This window comes from Pteropus vampyrus, unplaced genomic scaffold (assembly GCF_000151845.1).
Source record: "Pteropus vampyrus isolate Shadow unplaced genomic scaffold, Pvam_2.0 Scaffold14, whole genome shotgun sequence".
Lineage (NCBI taxonomy): Eukaryota > Metazoa > Chordata > Mammalia > Chiroptera > Pteropodidae > Pteropus > Pteropus vampyrus.
In genome coordinates, this window is record NW_011888795.1 from 13,499,061 (window position 1) to 13,517,242 (window position 18,182).

The following is an 18,182-nucleotide window of genomic DNA, read 5'->3' on the forward strand; positions in this document are numbered from 1 at the left end:
AAGCATGTGATACTGTTGCAGGAACGAACAAAAGAATATAAGGAATACAGATACAGCCCATGAAGAGTTGATACATTGTGAAATTGGTATCATGAATCACTGGGGGAAGATGCGTTATCTAACAAATAATACTGGGGAAATTGGCTCACTTGAATGAATAAAAATAAAACTTGAATCATAGCTACACATAAAGAAACCCAGACGTAAGCATGAAGGGTACGACCAGAAAATTATTAGGAGAAAATGTAGAAAAATAATTTTCTGACATTAGAGAAGATTCTGTAAATAAGATGCAGAAAGCACAACCTGTAAAGGGAAAATATGATCTAGCTACATTAAAGATTTCTGTTCAACAAAAGACGTCAGTAACAGGTGGATGACATTTTTTTTGTAGCGTATGTAGTTAACAAAGGACCAATACTTAAAATTTATAAAAAAACTTCTGAAAATTAACCAGAAAACCCAGTAGAAAAATGAACAAAAGATATAGAAAGGCATTTCACAAAGTGAAAAACCAAAATGATTCATAAGCATATTAAGATATTTTCAACCTTGTTAGTAATCAAATAATGCAAATTTAAACTATAACATACTACTTTATATCCCTCAGATTTGCAGAAAATTAAAAAGTTGTATGAAATTGTTGATAAGGTTGTAGGGAATCATGATATGCTGATGGAAGTATAAACTTTAGCTGTTCTTTTTAACATTTTGGAAGTATTTAATCACAAGTATACCAAAAACAAAACAACAACAAAAAAGCCTTCCCCTCAACAACCAAAAACCCAAAACACTTCAACACATACAAGAATGTTTATGGTAGCATTGTGCATTAAGCAAATACTTAAAAACAAAAGACACTCAATTTGATATCTAACTGAATTGGAGTTCAGAAAGGTGACAGAAAGTTTCCTGCCCTGTATGGTAATTCTCTTGAGGACAAGAACCATAGTTTATCTATGTAACCCCGAGTAAATGGCTTGATAGTAGATATTCCATAGCTGTTAAATCGAAGAGTAGTAAAATAGAAATTTTTAAGGAGTTGCAGAGAGTCCATGGAGTATTTGAGAAAAATTTAATAATATTACATCTATTGTTCATGGGTACAGTCACACGATTTATAGTTAGTGAACAGGGATTAGAAATCAAAGTCTTATATGATCTGGTCCAGGGCTCTCTAATATGTCATTCTCTCTCTTCAGGTATCTGATATATTACATGAAAAAAAAAATGGCACATTTTAACTTTTTCTAAAGAAAATTCTTAGAAAAGTGTTGGGGAGTTAGCAGTCCTGTTTGTGCTAGCTTAAAAGTTTAACTAATGTTAGAGAACCATTTTTCTAAGCTATAAACAAGTTCAGATCAGAATTTTGTATTCTCAAATTTCAGTCATTCATGTATCACCTACTCATTTTTTTCATGTCCATGTATCATTATTATTTACTTCATGTTTTTCTTTAAATCAAGATGCTTTTTTCTTAAAACATTCATTTTGTCCTAAGTAAAAATATTCATGAATCACATTTGATGTGCTAGTTAAATTTTACAACGTGGAATTTACAACCATGAAAATAAAATATATTGTACACTTTATGAGTCTGGATTAGATGATCTCTGAGGTACCCTCCAGGCTAACATTCTGTCATTCTAGGTTAGTTTCTCTACTTTAGCATTTTAGTTGTTCACTAAAGAACATTGGATTAGTGCCATAAGGAACTTAACCATACTCTTGTAACCATAAAGAATTATTTAAAAAGATCTGTGCAATGATATTCTGCTTAAAAGACACATTGAAATTTATAAATTCAGCACAAACTATTAGACAAGAATACATAAAATATTTACAAGGTATAAAAGCAAGCGATATGGTATGTAGTGTGAAGACAGTAACTTATTTTAACACAGTTCAAAGAAGAGAAGGAAGAATTAGAGAAAAATCCATTCTCATCTTGCTAACTGGGAAGACTTAATCTTTGAGACTTTCTGAAAACCCACGTAAAGTGAGGAAGAGTTGCAAAGATGAGGGTAATCAGCCACAGAATATAGTTTGAAGAAAATGTTTTATAAACATGAATAATGCCATAGAGGTAACCCTAAATAAAATGAACAGGGTAGATAGGAAAACAGAATTCAATAGTCTCAATTTCTGCCAACCAAAATTTAGAACAGCATGGTGAATGGCCATTAGGCAAGGATTAAAAAAGAAAAAAATAATTACCTACCAGAAATCACATTTGATAGGTATGTTTCCAATTCCTGATCTCAGCTTACTCTGAAGAGTAAGGGCAAAAGTATCAATTATTTCCAATTGTAATGTTTTTCAGCAGTGGATACCATCAGGATATTAAAAACTAGAAAACTGGAGTTTCATTCAAAAGATACTTTTCATTAAATTTTTCAGGATATAAGACACTCAGTTCAATATTTTTAGCAAGAAAAAAAGATTATCCAGGTTATATTCATTTGCTTATTTAAAACCAAAAATAAATAATAAACTTTTAAAGGTTGTAATAACAAAATATCTTTTAAAAGCTGTTGAAATAACCATCTCTCTTAAGGTATGGGATTAGACTAGTAGATAATACAATATTCTTATTTAGCAATGTGAGAAAATTGTTTTTAGAATGAAGAAATTACTTTTCAGAAATGTGATTTATTTTGGGTTCAGGTAGGGTTATTAAGGAGAATGAACTTAATAAAAAGTTGTGGTGATTCACGCTTTAAAATGGGAAGTCTTTATGGAGAAAACTATTTTTAAATCTCTAGTAGGAAGCAGACTCCAAACAACTCTAATTAGGCTTCTAAAAGTTTGTTTTTAAACTTACAAACTGAACATATAACTTCATATAAACATGTAAATTACATGTGACAACTTTTAGCTTTGTGAATTTATATTTTACACCACAAATGTACATATTTTTTCACTTAGGTTTTAATGTCTTAAAAGATTAATTTATGTAAAGCTAGACCAATACAAGAAGTGTATGTAAGTCCATAAACTCAAAGCTGTGAATAAAAATTCTCCTGTAGATACTCTGTATCGTCAGTCATCAGAACTGAAAGTTACAGGCAAAGTTACCTCCAAATTTTATTTTTAATTAATAGGCATGAGACTGTTACTTGTCGGGTAACCTAACCAAATTTACTTCTTCATTAACATTTGGCCTTAACTATTTATTTTCACTTAAATTCTTAATAAGTATTGAGTTTTTTGGTAAGCCAATCTGCTTCCCAAGAGGATTGTGGCCATTTGATTTTATTAGTTTTTTCAAATTTACGTAACTTAGTGTTTTTTAGGCATTAATATTCCTTTAAAATTAATCACAGTAGTTTGAGAATTACATTAAACTAGTTGCATAATGTAGTAAGATTGATGAAATAAATTAAGGTTTATGGTAAAGTGCCAGGAATTAAGAAATTCAATGCTTTGTAAACCAGATTTAAAAATTAGGAATAGTGTTAATCTATTGGAAGAAAACAGCCTAAGTATACTTTATCTTCCCACAATTCAGCAATCACTTAACAACCTGCTACAGGCCCAGTGAAACTGAGCAACTGGTTAATATGTCATGATATACATTCAGAGAAATCTAAGACAGGCGATTTAAAATGGTTAAACTGGCAAATTTACAAGTAGGAAGAGAGGCTAGTGAGTAGTACACAATCACTTTGAAATTTTAGGGAATTTCAAATTCCCCAAATACAAGGGAAATGCTTTGGAATTTCAAAAGTAATAACTCATTGCAAGATGAAGATAAAGCAAGGAAAGAAAACTCATCAGCACTGTTTACTGCTGCCAAGAATTCTATTGTAGTGCAAATAAACATCACTATCAGTTGGTTTCTCACACTTGAATCATGGTTCAAGTCACAAAGTGTACAGTGGATAAGCCTGTCTTTGAGAGGGAGAAAACCAGAAGTAGTTAGAAAAATTTCCTTTTAGGTAGGTTTGTTTTTCCAAAGAAGTTTGTTAAGCTAAAAATATAGACCAGGTACCTCAGCAATTTTATAGTCAGTCAGATTTATCTGAAAGCTGAGTCAAAGCCAAAAGATTTTATTGGACAAGCTGTCAGTGGGATGTTGCCTCAAGCTGCAGATTCATCAGAAAGCACAAAATTATATTTCTAAAACTTGGATTTAATCTTTTCAGTTTCATACAGTCTGATTACTAACACTTGATGAAATGAAAGCAATTAAAATACAGAATTTTTAAAAACCCACCAAGGCATTACTTAAGTTTGTTTCCTGAAAATCAAATTCCTAGACTTGGACATATATCAAAAAAGTATAAAAACAATTACCAAGAAGGCAACTGAATGGCTAAGTTAAGTAGTCATGAAAAACATCCCAAGGACAAAGCTTAGATTTTTATGTAACATGCTGTAATGGAAACATCACTTGACTAGAAGTCAAATAACTTGGATTCACTCCTGTATGCTATAACTGTTTTGTGACCTTGACCTAATAACAACCTAAGTTTCTTTCTACGAGAAACTCAGAAACTAGAGGGCTTAGACCAGATGGTTTCTAAGGTTCTCTTCTAATTTAAACTATGATTTTAAGTCTTCTAGAAAATATTTTATCAGCCAGCCCTGCCTCGAAAGTTAATCAGATGGAATGGTAGTTTCTAGGAATACAGCTATGCATAGGTGACAAAATATTAAAGATACACTGTTTGAGAGAAGTATAGAAAAATTTAGAAAACTTTAGAAAAGTTTAGAAAAATGGGTTTTTGAGTGCACTGAAGATATGACTTCCCCAGGCTGCTGTTCCACCCTGGGTCCTGCGTATGATTGCAGCCACCAGTCTGGTGTCCAGTCACCATCCCTGCTCCTTTATCACGGGCTAGCCACCATCCACACTGGCACATGCCAATCACTTCATCCTATTTCTCCTGACAGGGATTTTGCACAAATGGTTTTGGCATCGAAAGCCAGGGGGGCATTGTCAGGAACCAAGGCCTTCAGTTTACTCCTGAATAATTTTCCCCTCCTAAATACAAGTTTCTATATCTGTCATTAGTTGAGCCATTAAATGGCTAGTTTTATACAACCCCCTAAATTCTCTTAAAACATTTTTAAAGTCATCGGTCCATCTCTATATCAACTGTGTTTACTGGTAATATTTATGTGTACAAAGTAAAATAGAAAATGTTATCCATGTAAAAAAAATAGTAAAGATAAAAATGGTAGGTTTTGAAAATACTTTTTCCCGCCACCATTCTCAAAATAGACTAAATTCTCATGGTATTTAAAGTGGGAAAACCATAGGTCATAAATGTTTCTTCAACTATATCAATATTCCAAAACAATATTGTTAGCTACAGTGTTCATTAAATTTGAAGCCAGTGATACACAATTCTTCTTGATACTGCTAGTTAAGAAGTTGCTTTTGTGGTTGTATCTTTCTTTCCCTCCCCCCAATTCATATGTTGAAGTCCTGGGCCCAGTAACTCAAAATATTTATCAAGTTAAAATGAGGTCATTAGGAAGAGCCCTAATTCATATCACTGATGTCCTTGTAAAATGGGGAAATTTGGAGACAGACTTGCATATGGGGAGAACACCATGTGAACATGAAAACAGCCATCTTTTAGCCAAGGAGGAAGGCTGGGAACAGATCCTTTGTTCACAGCCCTCAGAAGGAACGAACTATGCCAACATTTTGATTTTGAATTTCTAGGCTCTTGAACTGAGACAATAAAACTCTGTTGTTTAAACCACTTGGTTTGTGGTAATTCATTATGGTAGCCACAAGACACTAGCATACATTTTCACGCCAGCAATCCTTTATCTCCCAGACCTTCCTAATTCTATGTTAATACATTGGTGGGTTTTCTCAGTCAATAAATGATTTGACATCATAAGTTTGGGCATCACTTTGTAGGTGCATAACTGAAAATGAAATGTGAACAGGTAAGGAGTTGTGAAATGTTATGAAAGAAAAAGACCAACAAGAAAACCAGATCTTTCTACTATAACACCGACTTTCTAGTGTTATTAAAAGAATCACACAGATAGAGAATACAGTGATTACGCTGGAGATGATTACTAACGGGAAATGCGAAAGGATGGTCTGGGTTCTTATTAATGGGAATGTAAGTGGACTTAACTGTATTTATGTTGGATTTTAGTGCTGGTAGTGCAGCAGTTTAACGACTTCCTACATGAAAAACTGAGCTTGTCTTGAGTTTAAAGAAGTTAATAGCACCTAAGGTTACAGAAGGAAAACTAGTTTCTTTAGTACATCTGTTTCTTATTAATTCATGAAATCAGAGCACATGCAAGAAACAGGATGATAGTCACCAGGAGTCGTTCAAACTACCATGAACTCCTGTGCACTGAAAAGACCAAATTTAGGATATAATTGTATACTAAAAAATGTAGCAAAGCCAAGAAAATTGGACAATTAAAAAAATCTTGTTAAAGGCAATTCTCATAAATTGTTTAAAATAATCCATTTTAACGTCTCTAAAAAAGTCATATTTATTATTTTACATTAACATTATGGAAGTTAAAGAGAATAATCAAGTTGTCTCATGGACTGGAAGGTGACTTAATAATTCCCTTTCATTTCCAAACCTCATCAAGCAGTCACTACATTTATGAGGTAAGTCAGCTGAATGCTTGAAGTCTAGATGAATTTTAAGATCCTCGATTTGTCCTGTTGAATATTCACAGTATTGACATAAATAAATCCCTTCAGATAAATGTGAGTTTAAATGTTTGCAATATTCTAGCATACTTGAAAAGCCTTTCCCACAGTCATCACAAACATGAGGAAAAATTTTAGTATGTTCAATAGCAACATGCCTGTTAACATTTGTATGAAGTCTACTCCGAAAACCACATACTTGACATACAAAGAAGTTTTTACATTTGTCAAAGGTAATTTTGCTCAAAAGGCTGTACTGTCCATGTTCTCCATTGTTATACTTGTCACTTAACTCTATTAATTTACATGCATGTTCATTTACCACATGGCTATGCAAGTCTTCTGGGTCATTTGTTTCATGTTCACAGAACTGACACAAGTACTGTTCATCACAGCTGTGCTCCTGGAAATGCAGGTAGAGTTCACTGCTTGAGGAGAACTGTACATCACACTGCTCACACCAATAAAGGTGATCACTAAAATGGGTGTCTGCAATGTGCTGGCTGAGGTTCTCAAAAATTACTGTCTTATAATCACAGTATTTACAAATGTATGGATCCTCTTCGTGCAGTTTGGCGTGTTCAATCAGAAGCATGTTGGTAGAGAAACTTTCCTTGCATACTCGACACACATTTGAATCAGTACGTTTATGCTTCAGGATCATATGCTGCTTTAAATCCGAAAAATATTTGCTGTTGAACTCACAAAGTTCACATTTATAGAGGCCACTGCTATTAGCTCTCAGTAAAGGCCATTTCTGCTGGGCAGTCACATTCAAAGCTTGGCTCTTGTCAAGAATCTTGCAAAGTTTAGCTGGTGGCTCTTCATCAGTTTGGTCTTGGAGACTCTCAGAGGAATTGTTTTCTGTCTCTATGTCATAATCTTCAGAAATTGCATGCACTTCTGCAGCAATTGGAACATCTTCAGCAGTATGAACTTCTATAGGACTCTCCTCTTGAGTCTGTTGGTTGACTGATTCAGGTGAGTCACATTCTTCATCACAAATTTCAACATCAGCAGATTTATCTGAAAAATAAAATAAGCCTATTATTACTATTACTAAAGAAGACCTATTACATAAATAACTAGCAAAACATTTATTTTATGCATTATTTCTTCACTGATCTATACACAATATGTAAATGCTATTACTTATAGTTTTCCTAACCTGTAGAAAAGGCAGTGTGGTCTAGAATTCTAAGTACAGGACTGGGAACCAGATAGTTCTGATTTCTGTTTCTGGCCTTGATTCCATCTGTAAATTTTGGCAAGTCATTTGATGTCTCTGTATCAGAATCATCATCTGTAAAAAGGATTTTGAAAAACATTAATTATTTATATTGAAGCATTAAACATTACTTATTATAACACAGAGTACCAAATATTTTAAGTATAACTTTGAATTCCAACAGAAACTAAAGACATAGTTTTTGCCATGAAAAGATGTTACATATATCAGACACAGAAAATCTGTCTAAACGAGCAAATGATTTTGCTTCCATGCCCCATTGGGACAAGAATACACTTTTTAAAGTTACTTAGGAATTTTAAGTTTAAAATACTGTTTGAATAAAGCCTTTATTCCCTCAGCGCAGACCCTTCACCTTCTGTTCTTTCTTTCTATTAGCCCTCCAGACTGAAAGGTATAGCTGAGTGGAAGGACTGTGTGTAACACTATTTTTAACCTTTCACCATAAACGCTCCCAACTCTGGGTCACTTCTGCTTTGCTGCCAATTCCTAGCCAACTAAAATAGATTTAAGAAAATGTGCTTTTTATTTATATATCCAAAATAATGTTAAAAATTAAAATTCACTTACTTGCTTTCATATAAAACTTTTGTTTTCTAACATTTAAACAAATTTAAACACTTGCTCATTTTGAAATCATAACTCGCCCACATTTTAAAATAGAGAATAAATGAAAACATAAAAGCAATTTAAATAAAAACATTTTGGAAAATATTAGATATACCTTTGTTTTCAAAATATTTTAAGTCTGGTTGTCTCATAGAACAGACACTATAACAATGATCAGAAAAAATTCCATTGAATCCATCTGCAATTCTGCTTATCCCAGAGGAATCTGAACATAAAATAAAATTTTAAAAATTTCAAGCACGGAAAATACATATACATTTAATTAGCTATTCCCTTATCTAACATATATAAATTTTCCTAGTATGTGCAGTAAAGTACTACTATGTCCCTAAATTCTGATAGCTTTTATATTTTAGATCTGATATTACACTGAACTTTGAAAGAACCACAAATTATACAATATAAAATACTTTAAAGCACACAAGGATACATTTGCCTTATTGTCAGAATCTCACAAAATATAAATATGCAATTAACATGTTAACTGCAAAAAACACTGCATTAACTACCAAGAAGATCTGCTACATACTGTAGAGAAAGCATAATGCATAGGGGAAAAGGTCTGAGGACCAGTTGGGGCTTCTGAATATAGTCATTTCAAGTCTTGCCTGGGAGGGGACAGTAAGTAGTAAACCAGGCTTAATTTCCTCAAATATGAAGAATGTGTAGGTTGGGTGGGCTAAGAGGAATGCCTGAGACTGGCCCAAGTTTATGTATGTGAGGTATATTATTTACAGATGACCACCAAGACCTCTCTGCCAAGTCAGCAGAGCCAATCTCAATCAAAAGATCTAAAACTTTACAATCAAAATGGAAGGTCACATTTCTGAAAGTAATGTACAAGATACATTACTGTAATGATGGAAAATATGTAAATGATATAAAATATCTTCCAACAAGTTTATAGTTAACAGTGCCTTAAGCACAAACTTGAGAAGCACACAGGCAAATCTCAAAAATGCTGGGTAAGTATACAGCTTTGGATATTTAACTTTAAACATCTATAAACCCTGAAGTTGTAAGGATTAAATACTGGCTGTAAGTTCTGATGTGTGCCTAGCACATGGTAGACAATGAAGAATATATATTCAGAGAATTTATTTGAAGTTTTCTTTTACCTAAAAGTTGACCCAGATATTGAACTCTTATCCAATGATTTATGAGAAAATAAGATGGGAATACAATTGCATGAAAATTAATCCACAGCTCAACTTGAAAATAAATCACTGACCTGAATAACGAGAAGGGTGTAAAGTCTTCCTTTTTCTTTTTTTAGGATACTCATTCATATCTTTTCAATCTAAAAATGGAAGAATTTAACAAACATGTTACAAATAACTATTATTAATACTGTTGTAAAAATTCCTTCTAACCAAAGAATTTATTGGCAGTAAAAAATGTATGTACTATGCGAAAATTTACTTCATAAGAAAAATGTTAAGAAATGCCTCTCTGTTTATATTTTGGATTTATTTTTCTGATCAAGTTCAAAGGCAGGATACCAATTTCTGTTTTGGTATTGAGGTTGAGAACTCTTTTTCAAATGCTGATGTAGTTGCGATATCTACTGAATAATTACAGTAAGTCTTATGTTTATTTTTTATAAAGAAATAAATCGAGCCTATCACGCCATATTAAGAATAAAACAGGTACATTTCTTACAATTGGGAATATTTTGAAACAGTTTTCAAGCAAAAGGTGGATATGCTTCCTTAAAAAATATTTTCCCAAATTTATACTGATCCCCTGGCTTCCAGGAAAAATACACATCATACAGAAACTCAAAATACAATTTTCAAGAAAAAATCCTTTTCTTACTTATGAGGTCACATTCAACATTCTATTGAGAACAAAACAAGTATGGCAACCATTGTGCAATTAAATTCTCGTGGACTGTTATAAAAGTGACTCATATGTTTTACCACATTCTACTTACTTGGTACAATTCTTAATATGGGACTGATGAAAAATAAATTACAGGGAAGTTTTCACAGATGGTAAAAAATGCCTGTAGGAAAAACATGACAGAAATCATATAAGCAAAAATGCAGTTCATTTCTGAGACTCAAGAATACAACGGTACCAAGATCTTTAATCAACTGGAAAGTTATATAGAATTAGTTCAAATATAATATTCTGTTGAACATACTAAATACTAAAAATTGTATATATTGACAAATATGAGTATGTATAAATGTCATTTCTTTGAAATGAATTTACCTTCTAAAGCTACATCTTGACACCAAAATAGGAATACAAATCTACATTAATTTATTCAGCCATAATGAAAGCAAATATAATGTAAGCAAACACCAAATCACAGACTTTTAACTGTTTAAGTCCTTATGGATTATTTAACAATTGAAGAATAATGGTCACTTATTGATCAGCAATTATGTATCAGGCTGTGCATTTACTTAATCCTATGAATAAGTACGATATGCAAAACTCACGACACTCTCAAAATTGTTATTTACGCTTTGGTATTGATACTGAAACTGAGGCATAGAAAAGTCAAGGGGATACTTAGTAAGTGGTAAGGTTGGGATATGAACAAATGTCTAATTAATTTTAAAGCCCAAGCTTTAAAATCAAGTAATAGATTACTGTCAGAATCAGAATTACCTCTTCCATTTCAGATTACTGTTCTTTCCACTGTAGCAGTGGGAAAGTAAAAAATGTCAGAAAAAGAGCTTTTCTCTGGCTTTATATGCTGCTTTTCTTATCAACAAGATGATATACAGCAGGTAGAATTTGGCATCATTACCAAGACCATCTTATTTTTAGTGGTGAGGAACTTGAGGTGCACATACTATTTCTGTTGCTTCACTAAGTTCTGGGTATATCGTGATCACACAATAATAAGAGTGCTTTTTAGTTTCTTGATCAGCTTCCTAACCCTTATTTTATTTGATCTTCACAACAATTCTGAAATATATACAGGGGCTACTATCAAACCCACCCCAATTTTACTGATGAGGAAACAGACTCACTGAAAGTCAAGTCAACTAAGTTGGCAGAACCAGAGATCAAAAAGCATGTCTTCTAACTCCTGGGTTTTGAATAACTGCGTAAGTAAATCCTAACTGCTATTACCAACCAGTAAGTTACATCTTGCTTCCAGTTCTTATTCAGCCACCAACTGGTAGGAGGGGAAGGAAATCATCCAAAGAAACTGACAACCACAAGATTTATAAAAATCATATCAATATATATAATATCTTACCGAACAAAATAGCTCATTTCTTGAGCCCATCCCAATCAAGTGCATTCAAAAGTCAAGAAAAGCTGTTTTCATATTTATGTAATAAACTAAAATTTCAAGATTTATTCCTAACACTGCTTTTGTACACTTCCAGAATTTTTATGGCCAAAAACTTTACACTTCATGTTCTAAAGGCTCAGAGAGTATCGGCGAACACTGAAAATTGTCAGCAGAGCATATTAAAAGAAGCCTCTTGACATTTCAGAATACTTTTCCAATTTTTTCAAACACAAAGGATAAAAAAGTAAAAAAAAAAAACAAAAACAAGCATGGCACTAAAATTAATGTTGCAAGCTGGCCTGGAGTAAGAATGTCAGGCGAAAGGAATAGGATCATCTTGGTCAGAAAAGATCTGACACCTACTTGGTGCTGAGCAATAACCAAATGCTTATCAGATCTCCTTTCCACAAGATGGTAAAATGCCCACTGGAGGCCAGAAATGCTAACCATTCGTCATTTCAGCAAATGCTTTTATGCATTTTGTACACATAACTGCCCCGATGAAGAAGTTTGGCTCTTTACTCAGAGATGTCATTTGCTCACTGCTTCTCTCATGGGTAAGATTCTGAATCACATACAGTTTATCACTCAGTCCCCCTCCCTCACTTAAAAACAAATTACAGATGTATACATGTCACTGCAGAAAAAAATAGGAAAAAATTTTTTAATTAATTAAATTACGTAGAATTCATTCACCCAGATAAACCAGTTAACATTTGAGAGTACAGACATCTAGATATTTTCCTATGCCAAGGTATGCATATACATTCTACATTTACAAAAATGAGATGACACACAAAACATTTATTTTTAAAAAGCAAGTTACAAAATACATGCCAGCATCTTTACACCTGTTTTTCAACAATAAGAATATTATGCACAAAACAGACTACACATAATAGGCAGTCAGCACTTACATCAAATAGAATAAGCTTTTTTTAAGGCCTTTCATGCAATGTAAATATTCTTTCTAATGGGTATAAAAGCATTTACAATAAAAAGCTATATTTTTATACTAAAGTTTTAGAAGCAGTCTTTTTCACCCCTTTTAAAATAAGTATATGTTTCCCTGATGAAAAAATGTAAACACAAAAATGTTTCAGGAGAGCTTGAACTAGAATCCACTTAAATGTCCAACAACTTATTGTCAGTCTTTGCTGAAGTACAAATCTTTAGCTCTTTGCAGAGATAAATGCTTCAAATCACTCATATGCCTAAGTTGTACCAAAAACAAAACCAAAAGGGGTCTAGAAGCACCCTAAAGAGTGGCTTAGACTACAGCGGGAGACACGAGTGCCTGGACCCACGCCTGCTGGCTACGGCTGCGGCTCGAGCGCGGGGATGCGCTGCGGGAGGGTCACCGTGCCTCCTGGCGGGGCCGGAGGGCCAGCGTGGCACCGACAGGCCTCTGGAGCCCAGACGCCGCGGGACATGCTCATCCGTGGGACAGGCAGAAGTCGCCCGACTCTAGCCGCCTCACCCTAGCGCCACGCACGGCCACAGCTAGGCCTGGCGACTAGCGGAGACTCCCAAGCCCTGACACTAAAGCGCCATAAGGAAAAAAGCAGCAGGGGCCGGGAAGACCCCGGGCGACGGCGTCCTCCGCAGGGTATGGAACTGCCTTCGGGATGGGGGAGGGGACCGCCATCCCGCCATAAAACCAAGGCAGCGTTTCGCTTTAAAAGACGCCGTCCTCAATTTCCTGCCCGCTCCCGTTGGAAGCTGCGCCCGCATGCCCGCGGTCCGCACAGCAGCCCAGCGCCCGGCCGGCCCGCCCCCGCCTCACACTCACCAGGTCCCCGGGGCCCGCCCGGCCAGCCCGAGAGCAGCTCCGCGGCGGCAGCGGCCGAGGCGCCCGAGCGCCGGCGGAGGGGCCGCGCAGCCCCAGCCTCGGGCTCCCGGCGGCGCCGCTCTGGACCTCGCGCTCCCGGGCACGCCGCCGGGCAGGCCCCGCTCCCTCCCGCGCGCCCCACGCCTTGCCCGCCAGGCCCCAGGCCCAAGATCCGCGACCACACTCACCACCTCGCTCCGCGCCTGCGCCGCGCACCTCGGGGGCCTGCAGGGGGTGGGGGTGGGGAGGTGACGAGGTGAGAGTGGAGGCAGGGGAGAGGACAGCGCGGCCTCGCCGCACACCCGCCCTGGGACGGACCACCAGCCTCTAGCCCCGGGGGTGGCCCGGCGGCTCGCGCCCCCTGCTGGCACCTCTGCGCCGCTGCAGGCGCCTTACGCGCGCGGTCTCGCTCCTCGCGAGCCGAGAGGGTGATTCCACCCCCTAGAACGGCTCCAGGCGGGCGGCGGAGGGAATTTGCCCCCGTGCCCTCCCGGCCCTTCCTCCTGCTCCCGAAGAAGTAGAAGCTCAGCGCGCCAGCCGCCCCCCTCTTCCCACCCGGCTCCTCTAGGGGACGAGCGAGAATGGTTTTGCACGGGATGGGCCAGGCATATGGCATTTCGAACCTCTACGAGTGGCAGCAGCCAGCTGGGGACAACGAAAAGGGCAACAACTGCGTCATGGTTTTACTGATGTTCGCCAAAGAACTACGCAGGGCTGGGATCCAGTCCATGGGGCAGGAGGGCGACACTTGAAGATCGTGAGTTATTTTTAGGCTTCAGGTGGTTTCCTTGACTCAAGAAATCTTGGTGAGATTAATGCGAATTTATAGGGGCTTGGATTAGATGATTTATTTCCCTTTCCAACCTTGAGTTTCTATGAGCAGATGTAGCGAGGATTAAATTAAATAAGCATAAACAAACTTGTGAACACAGGCTTACAAGTTTAAAAAATGAAGATCTCTAAGAGTGGTCATAGGTTGAATCTTTTTGACGAGTTGAGGATAGTCCCAATTTACAAATTAGAAAAAGACTAGGTCTTGCTCGTTTTTGTAGCCACGGCACCGGGTTCAAGTGATTGTTAAGTGGATGAATAATTCCCATGTGGATTATCACGTGCCCAAAGTCACTTGGATAGTCAAGGCAGCGATCCTTGCCTTTTTATCCATGTGCTTTTTCTGATTACCACATGCTTACCAGCCGTTGTGTGGTAATAATCAAAGACCTTACTCCGGTCCCATCAACTGTCTCCCAGGAGATAAAGCCATATATATATTTTATTTGATTACTAGCTTCTTCAAGTATATGGCCTATCGGTTAGACATTTACATAGTTTATGAAATGAAAGCCATGTTTAAAGAAACCCTAGTTGGCGAGGCTCAACTTTTATGACCTAAGTTTTGTGTGTGCTGCTCAGCCCAAATAAACGAATGTTTACGAACGCCTGCGTTGCCTAAATAAAGTACAAAGAGATTTAGTGGCGTTTTATCCTAGTATAGTAGTACCTGGCACAGAATAGGGAATCCATGCATGTTTGTTGAATTTATAAAGAACGATATGTATTGCTCTCTCTTGGCTGGTTCGGCTGTTTCCCAATCTGATACAGTGGAAGCCACAAGGGGGTGATATGGGACCATTTTAAGTTACAGTTTTGCTCACCCTGCTTTGTGCCAAACAAAATCTTCACATTCTAGGCTGAAGTTTTATTCCAAACATGCATTTCGTAGTGAAAGCCCCGCCCCCCGTCCCCCGCCCCGTGTATTACTTAAACAAACAAACCCACACTATTTGCACTTACCCAACAAAGTAAATAAAAGATTCACAATATTTACATGTCTAACATAATCACAAATCGAAAGCAAAGTGAGATTCTTGGATTGGCTGGAGTACGTGTCCAGTTTCATTTTTATATCTCCCTTTTCCTCTCCTTCCACTTGAGGGTGGTGGCTGCAAGGATAAAATCCTCAAGAGTACCAAATTCTAGAGTTTGTTATATTCTGTTATAACTTTGGAGGAATGTTGAAGCATCATTCTTCCAACTTATTGCCACATTTTGTAGCATAGCTTAATTTCTTCCTGATTGGTAAAAGGATTCATGTTTATCATATAATGGAGACAATAAAAATATATGAAGGACAAAAGAAAAATTTATCATAATCCCACACCCCAGAGCTAACCATGGTAACATTTTGCTCAATATCATTCTCTTATTTTTATTTCTATATCCATATAGAATTTTTTTTTGAAATTAGGATATTATTGTTTCTTATTTTGTAACAGCTTCCCCCTGCCCCTGTTTTATATAGCCAGAATGTTCTTTGCTATTAATGTTATCAGCACCTTGGGATTCAAATATTAGTGATCATACAGTTAAATAGTGGATGATTAAGTTGTTTCCATCTTAAAACAATGTTCCACTAATTCGGTAAGTAAAATACAGCATCCCATTTTAATTTGTATGTCTTGTTTTTTATGAACTGGAATATTTTCTCATGTGTTTATTGGCCATTTGTATTTCTTTTGTGAATTTGCAGTTTGTCTTTTGCCTATTTTCCTACAGACTGTTCATATATTCTTTAAAATTAAACTTTTTAGCTTTTTTCTTGAGATATGTTACATATATTTCTTTCTAGTTTTTTGTTTTTTAATTTTGTTAATGGCACAAACATTTTCAATTGTCGTGAAAGCAAGTTTATGAATATTTTCCTTTATAAGTTCTATTATTAGCCTTATGCTGAAATAATCTTTTCTTCTGTCCATATCTGGTTGCATTTTTTACTTTAACTTTTTAATCTGAAATTTATTTTGGGGTATGAGAAGAGGAAAAGTCTCTATTTGTCTGTCATAATCCTTTTCTCTTATTTCTCTTCATTTGTATAACAGCTGGAAATTAAATTTGTAATAACAAATTAGCTTGATGCTCAAGTAACTTCCTAGTATTGGTTTTCAAACTTTAGCTCTATCAGAATCATTGGGAGATCTTGTCAAAATATAGATTTCTCTGCTCTATCTCTAAAGTTTCTAATTGGATAGGTTTTGGGCTGGAGCCTGAACAGCTGCATTTCTAACAAGTTCTCAGGTGATGCTGATGCTGCCGGCTCAGGATCACACTTTGAAAATCACTATCCTAAGGCTTTCTGTACCCACACTAGCCAAAAAGGACTTCTCACTATTCCACAGATAATCTTTGGCTCTTTCTCATCTGTGTGTTTCAGCACGTTTCTTCCACCTGCAATCCCTTTTCTTTGTTTCTGTCTATAAGATAAAACTCATAATTATCTCTCCTATGAAATCTTTGATTTTCCCTCAGCAGTGATCTCTGATCACTCTTTAAAGATTTCACAGTATTTGGTACAGTAGGTCCACTTCTCACCAGAGGTGCATTTACTGTGAAGGTACTGAAGCTTAAGCTTCAAGTTCCCTTGACTGCATGAACCTCTTCCAAGATGAGGTACTTAATTCTGTATTTATAATTTTATATTCTTTTTCTTAATATGGTCCCTTCAATTTGCATAAGCTTCTGTCCTCACAAAATTTGGCTCCACCCCTGTTTATTCTATTGTCTCTCCACCAGCTCCAAATTCTGATGTTATTATATTCAAATCTGCTCCATCTCCTTGCTTAGCATGGTGTCTTGCATAGAGCCTTATTCATTTTTTTAAGTAAAATATTTATTGCATGTCTACCTTATGTCCACTGAACTAGGTACGGTGTAAGCAAGATAGACATGGTCCTTGCTCTGCTGGTCTTCATAGTAGGCTAGACAAGATAGGCAATTAAACAGCACTAGCACATGACAACTAAACTTACATAAGGTAAGTAAGGTGTGTTATGGAAGCACATGACAGGCAGCCTAGCTTGGTCTAAGGAGGATGGGGCAGGTAAAGAATCTAGGTATGCATCTTGTTGAATGAATTGATAAACTCTTTACTGACCACCTAGCCCGCTGACACTGGTGCAGACCTGACTAGTGATGCACTTCTGACTCAGATATGAGGCAGCTGCCTGCCATAGTTTCAAGTCAGAGACCTCACATCCCGAACAGAGATACCTGGGCTCCATAATTCTAAGCCACCTACACAGCAGAGGTCCTCTAAGCAGCTAGCCCAGTATTTTCAAAACCATCAAGTCCAGATCTAGCCAGTGAACTTACTGAGACATTTTGCTTTCTTAAAATGAAACAGAGATCTTTTAGCTTACTCCATTTCTCCTTCCCTGAATCTCATCTCTGAGAGCCTACCTAGACGTTATGCTGGATCAAGTTCTCTGTGAGGCTATACAACTTTTTCACTCGGTACTCAATTTTTGTTTGCTATTAGTCTTTTTTTTTTTTTAACTGATTGAACAAATGAATGAATGAATAAAATCTGACTAGACTTATTAGGTATTAATAATGATACTTTCTATAGTATTGGTAAGGCATTTTTCATTTTCTAGAGTACTTACTTTACAGCATCTGGGAATGAAGGTCAAGTGTTTTATCCATTTGATAGATTTAAACTCAGACACGTGTACCCGTGAAGATCTGAAGGCTGAATCATGTCAGGAGAGATTGAGAT

General features: G+C 36.4%; 2 protein-coding genes across 3 annotated transcripts in view; one reads left to right on the plus strand and one right to left on the minus strand.

Annotated features, from left to right (window-relative positions):
* Nucleotides 1–1,061: 1,061 nt before the first annotated feature.
* On the minus strand, nt 1,062–13,935 carry ZNF639 (zinc finger protein 639). Of its 2 annotated transcripts, none has more exons than XM_011383116.2 (6): nt 13,816–13,935; nt 10,468–10,539; nt 9,763–9,831; nt 8,626–8,736; nt 7,821–7,955; nt 1,062–7,678 (listed from the first exon to the last, which is right to left on the minus strand). In XM_011383116.2, exons 3-6 carry the CDS (start codon nt 9,818–9,820, stop codon nt 6,525–6,527), a joined length of 1,458 nt encoding a protein of 485 aa, XP_011381418.1. In that variant the 5' UTR covers nt 9,821–9,831; nt 10,468–10,539; nt 13,816–13,935; the 3' UTR covers nt 1,062–6,524. The 2 variants fall into 2 exon arrangements, with proteins under 2 accessions (XP_011381418.1, XP_011381411.1); XM_011383109.2 differs by lacking the exon at nt 13,816–13,935 and adding an exon at nt 13,589–13,774.
* A 154-nt stretch (nt 13,936–14,089) lies between these two features.
* KCNMB3 (potassium calcium-activated channel subfamily M regulatory beta subunit 3) overlaps nt 14,090–18,182 on the plus strand; it is a 50,436-nt gene continuing 46,343 nt past the window's right edge. The window contains exon 1 of the mRNA XM_023526370.1: nt 14,090–14,433. The gene's annotated coding sequence lies outside the window, so the exon portion shown is untranslated. The remainder of the gene's footprint in view (nt 14,434–18,182) is intronic.

Bases quoted from the DNA above. Each gene is read 5' to 3' on its own strand.
- ZNF639 (XM_011383116.2), bottom strand. From the start codon at position 9,820: ATGAATGAGTATCCTAAAAAAAGAAAAAGGAAGACTTTACACCCTTCT. The intron at 8,737-9,762 runs GTCAGTGATTTA...TTTTATGTTCAG, and splicing joins ACACCCTTCTCGTTATTCAG to ATTCCTCTGGGATAAGCAGA. The intron at 7,956-8,625 runs GTATATCTAATA...TCCTTTTTACAG, and splicing joins AAAATATTTTGAAAACAAAG to ATGATGATTCTGATACAGAG.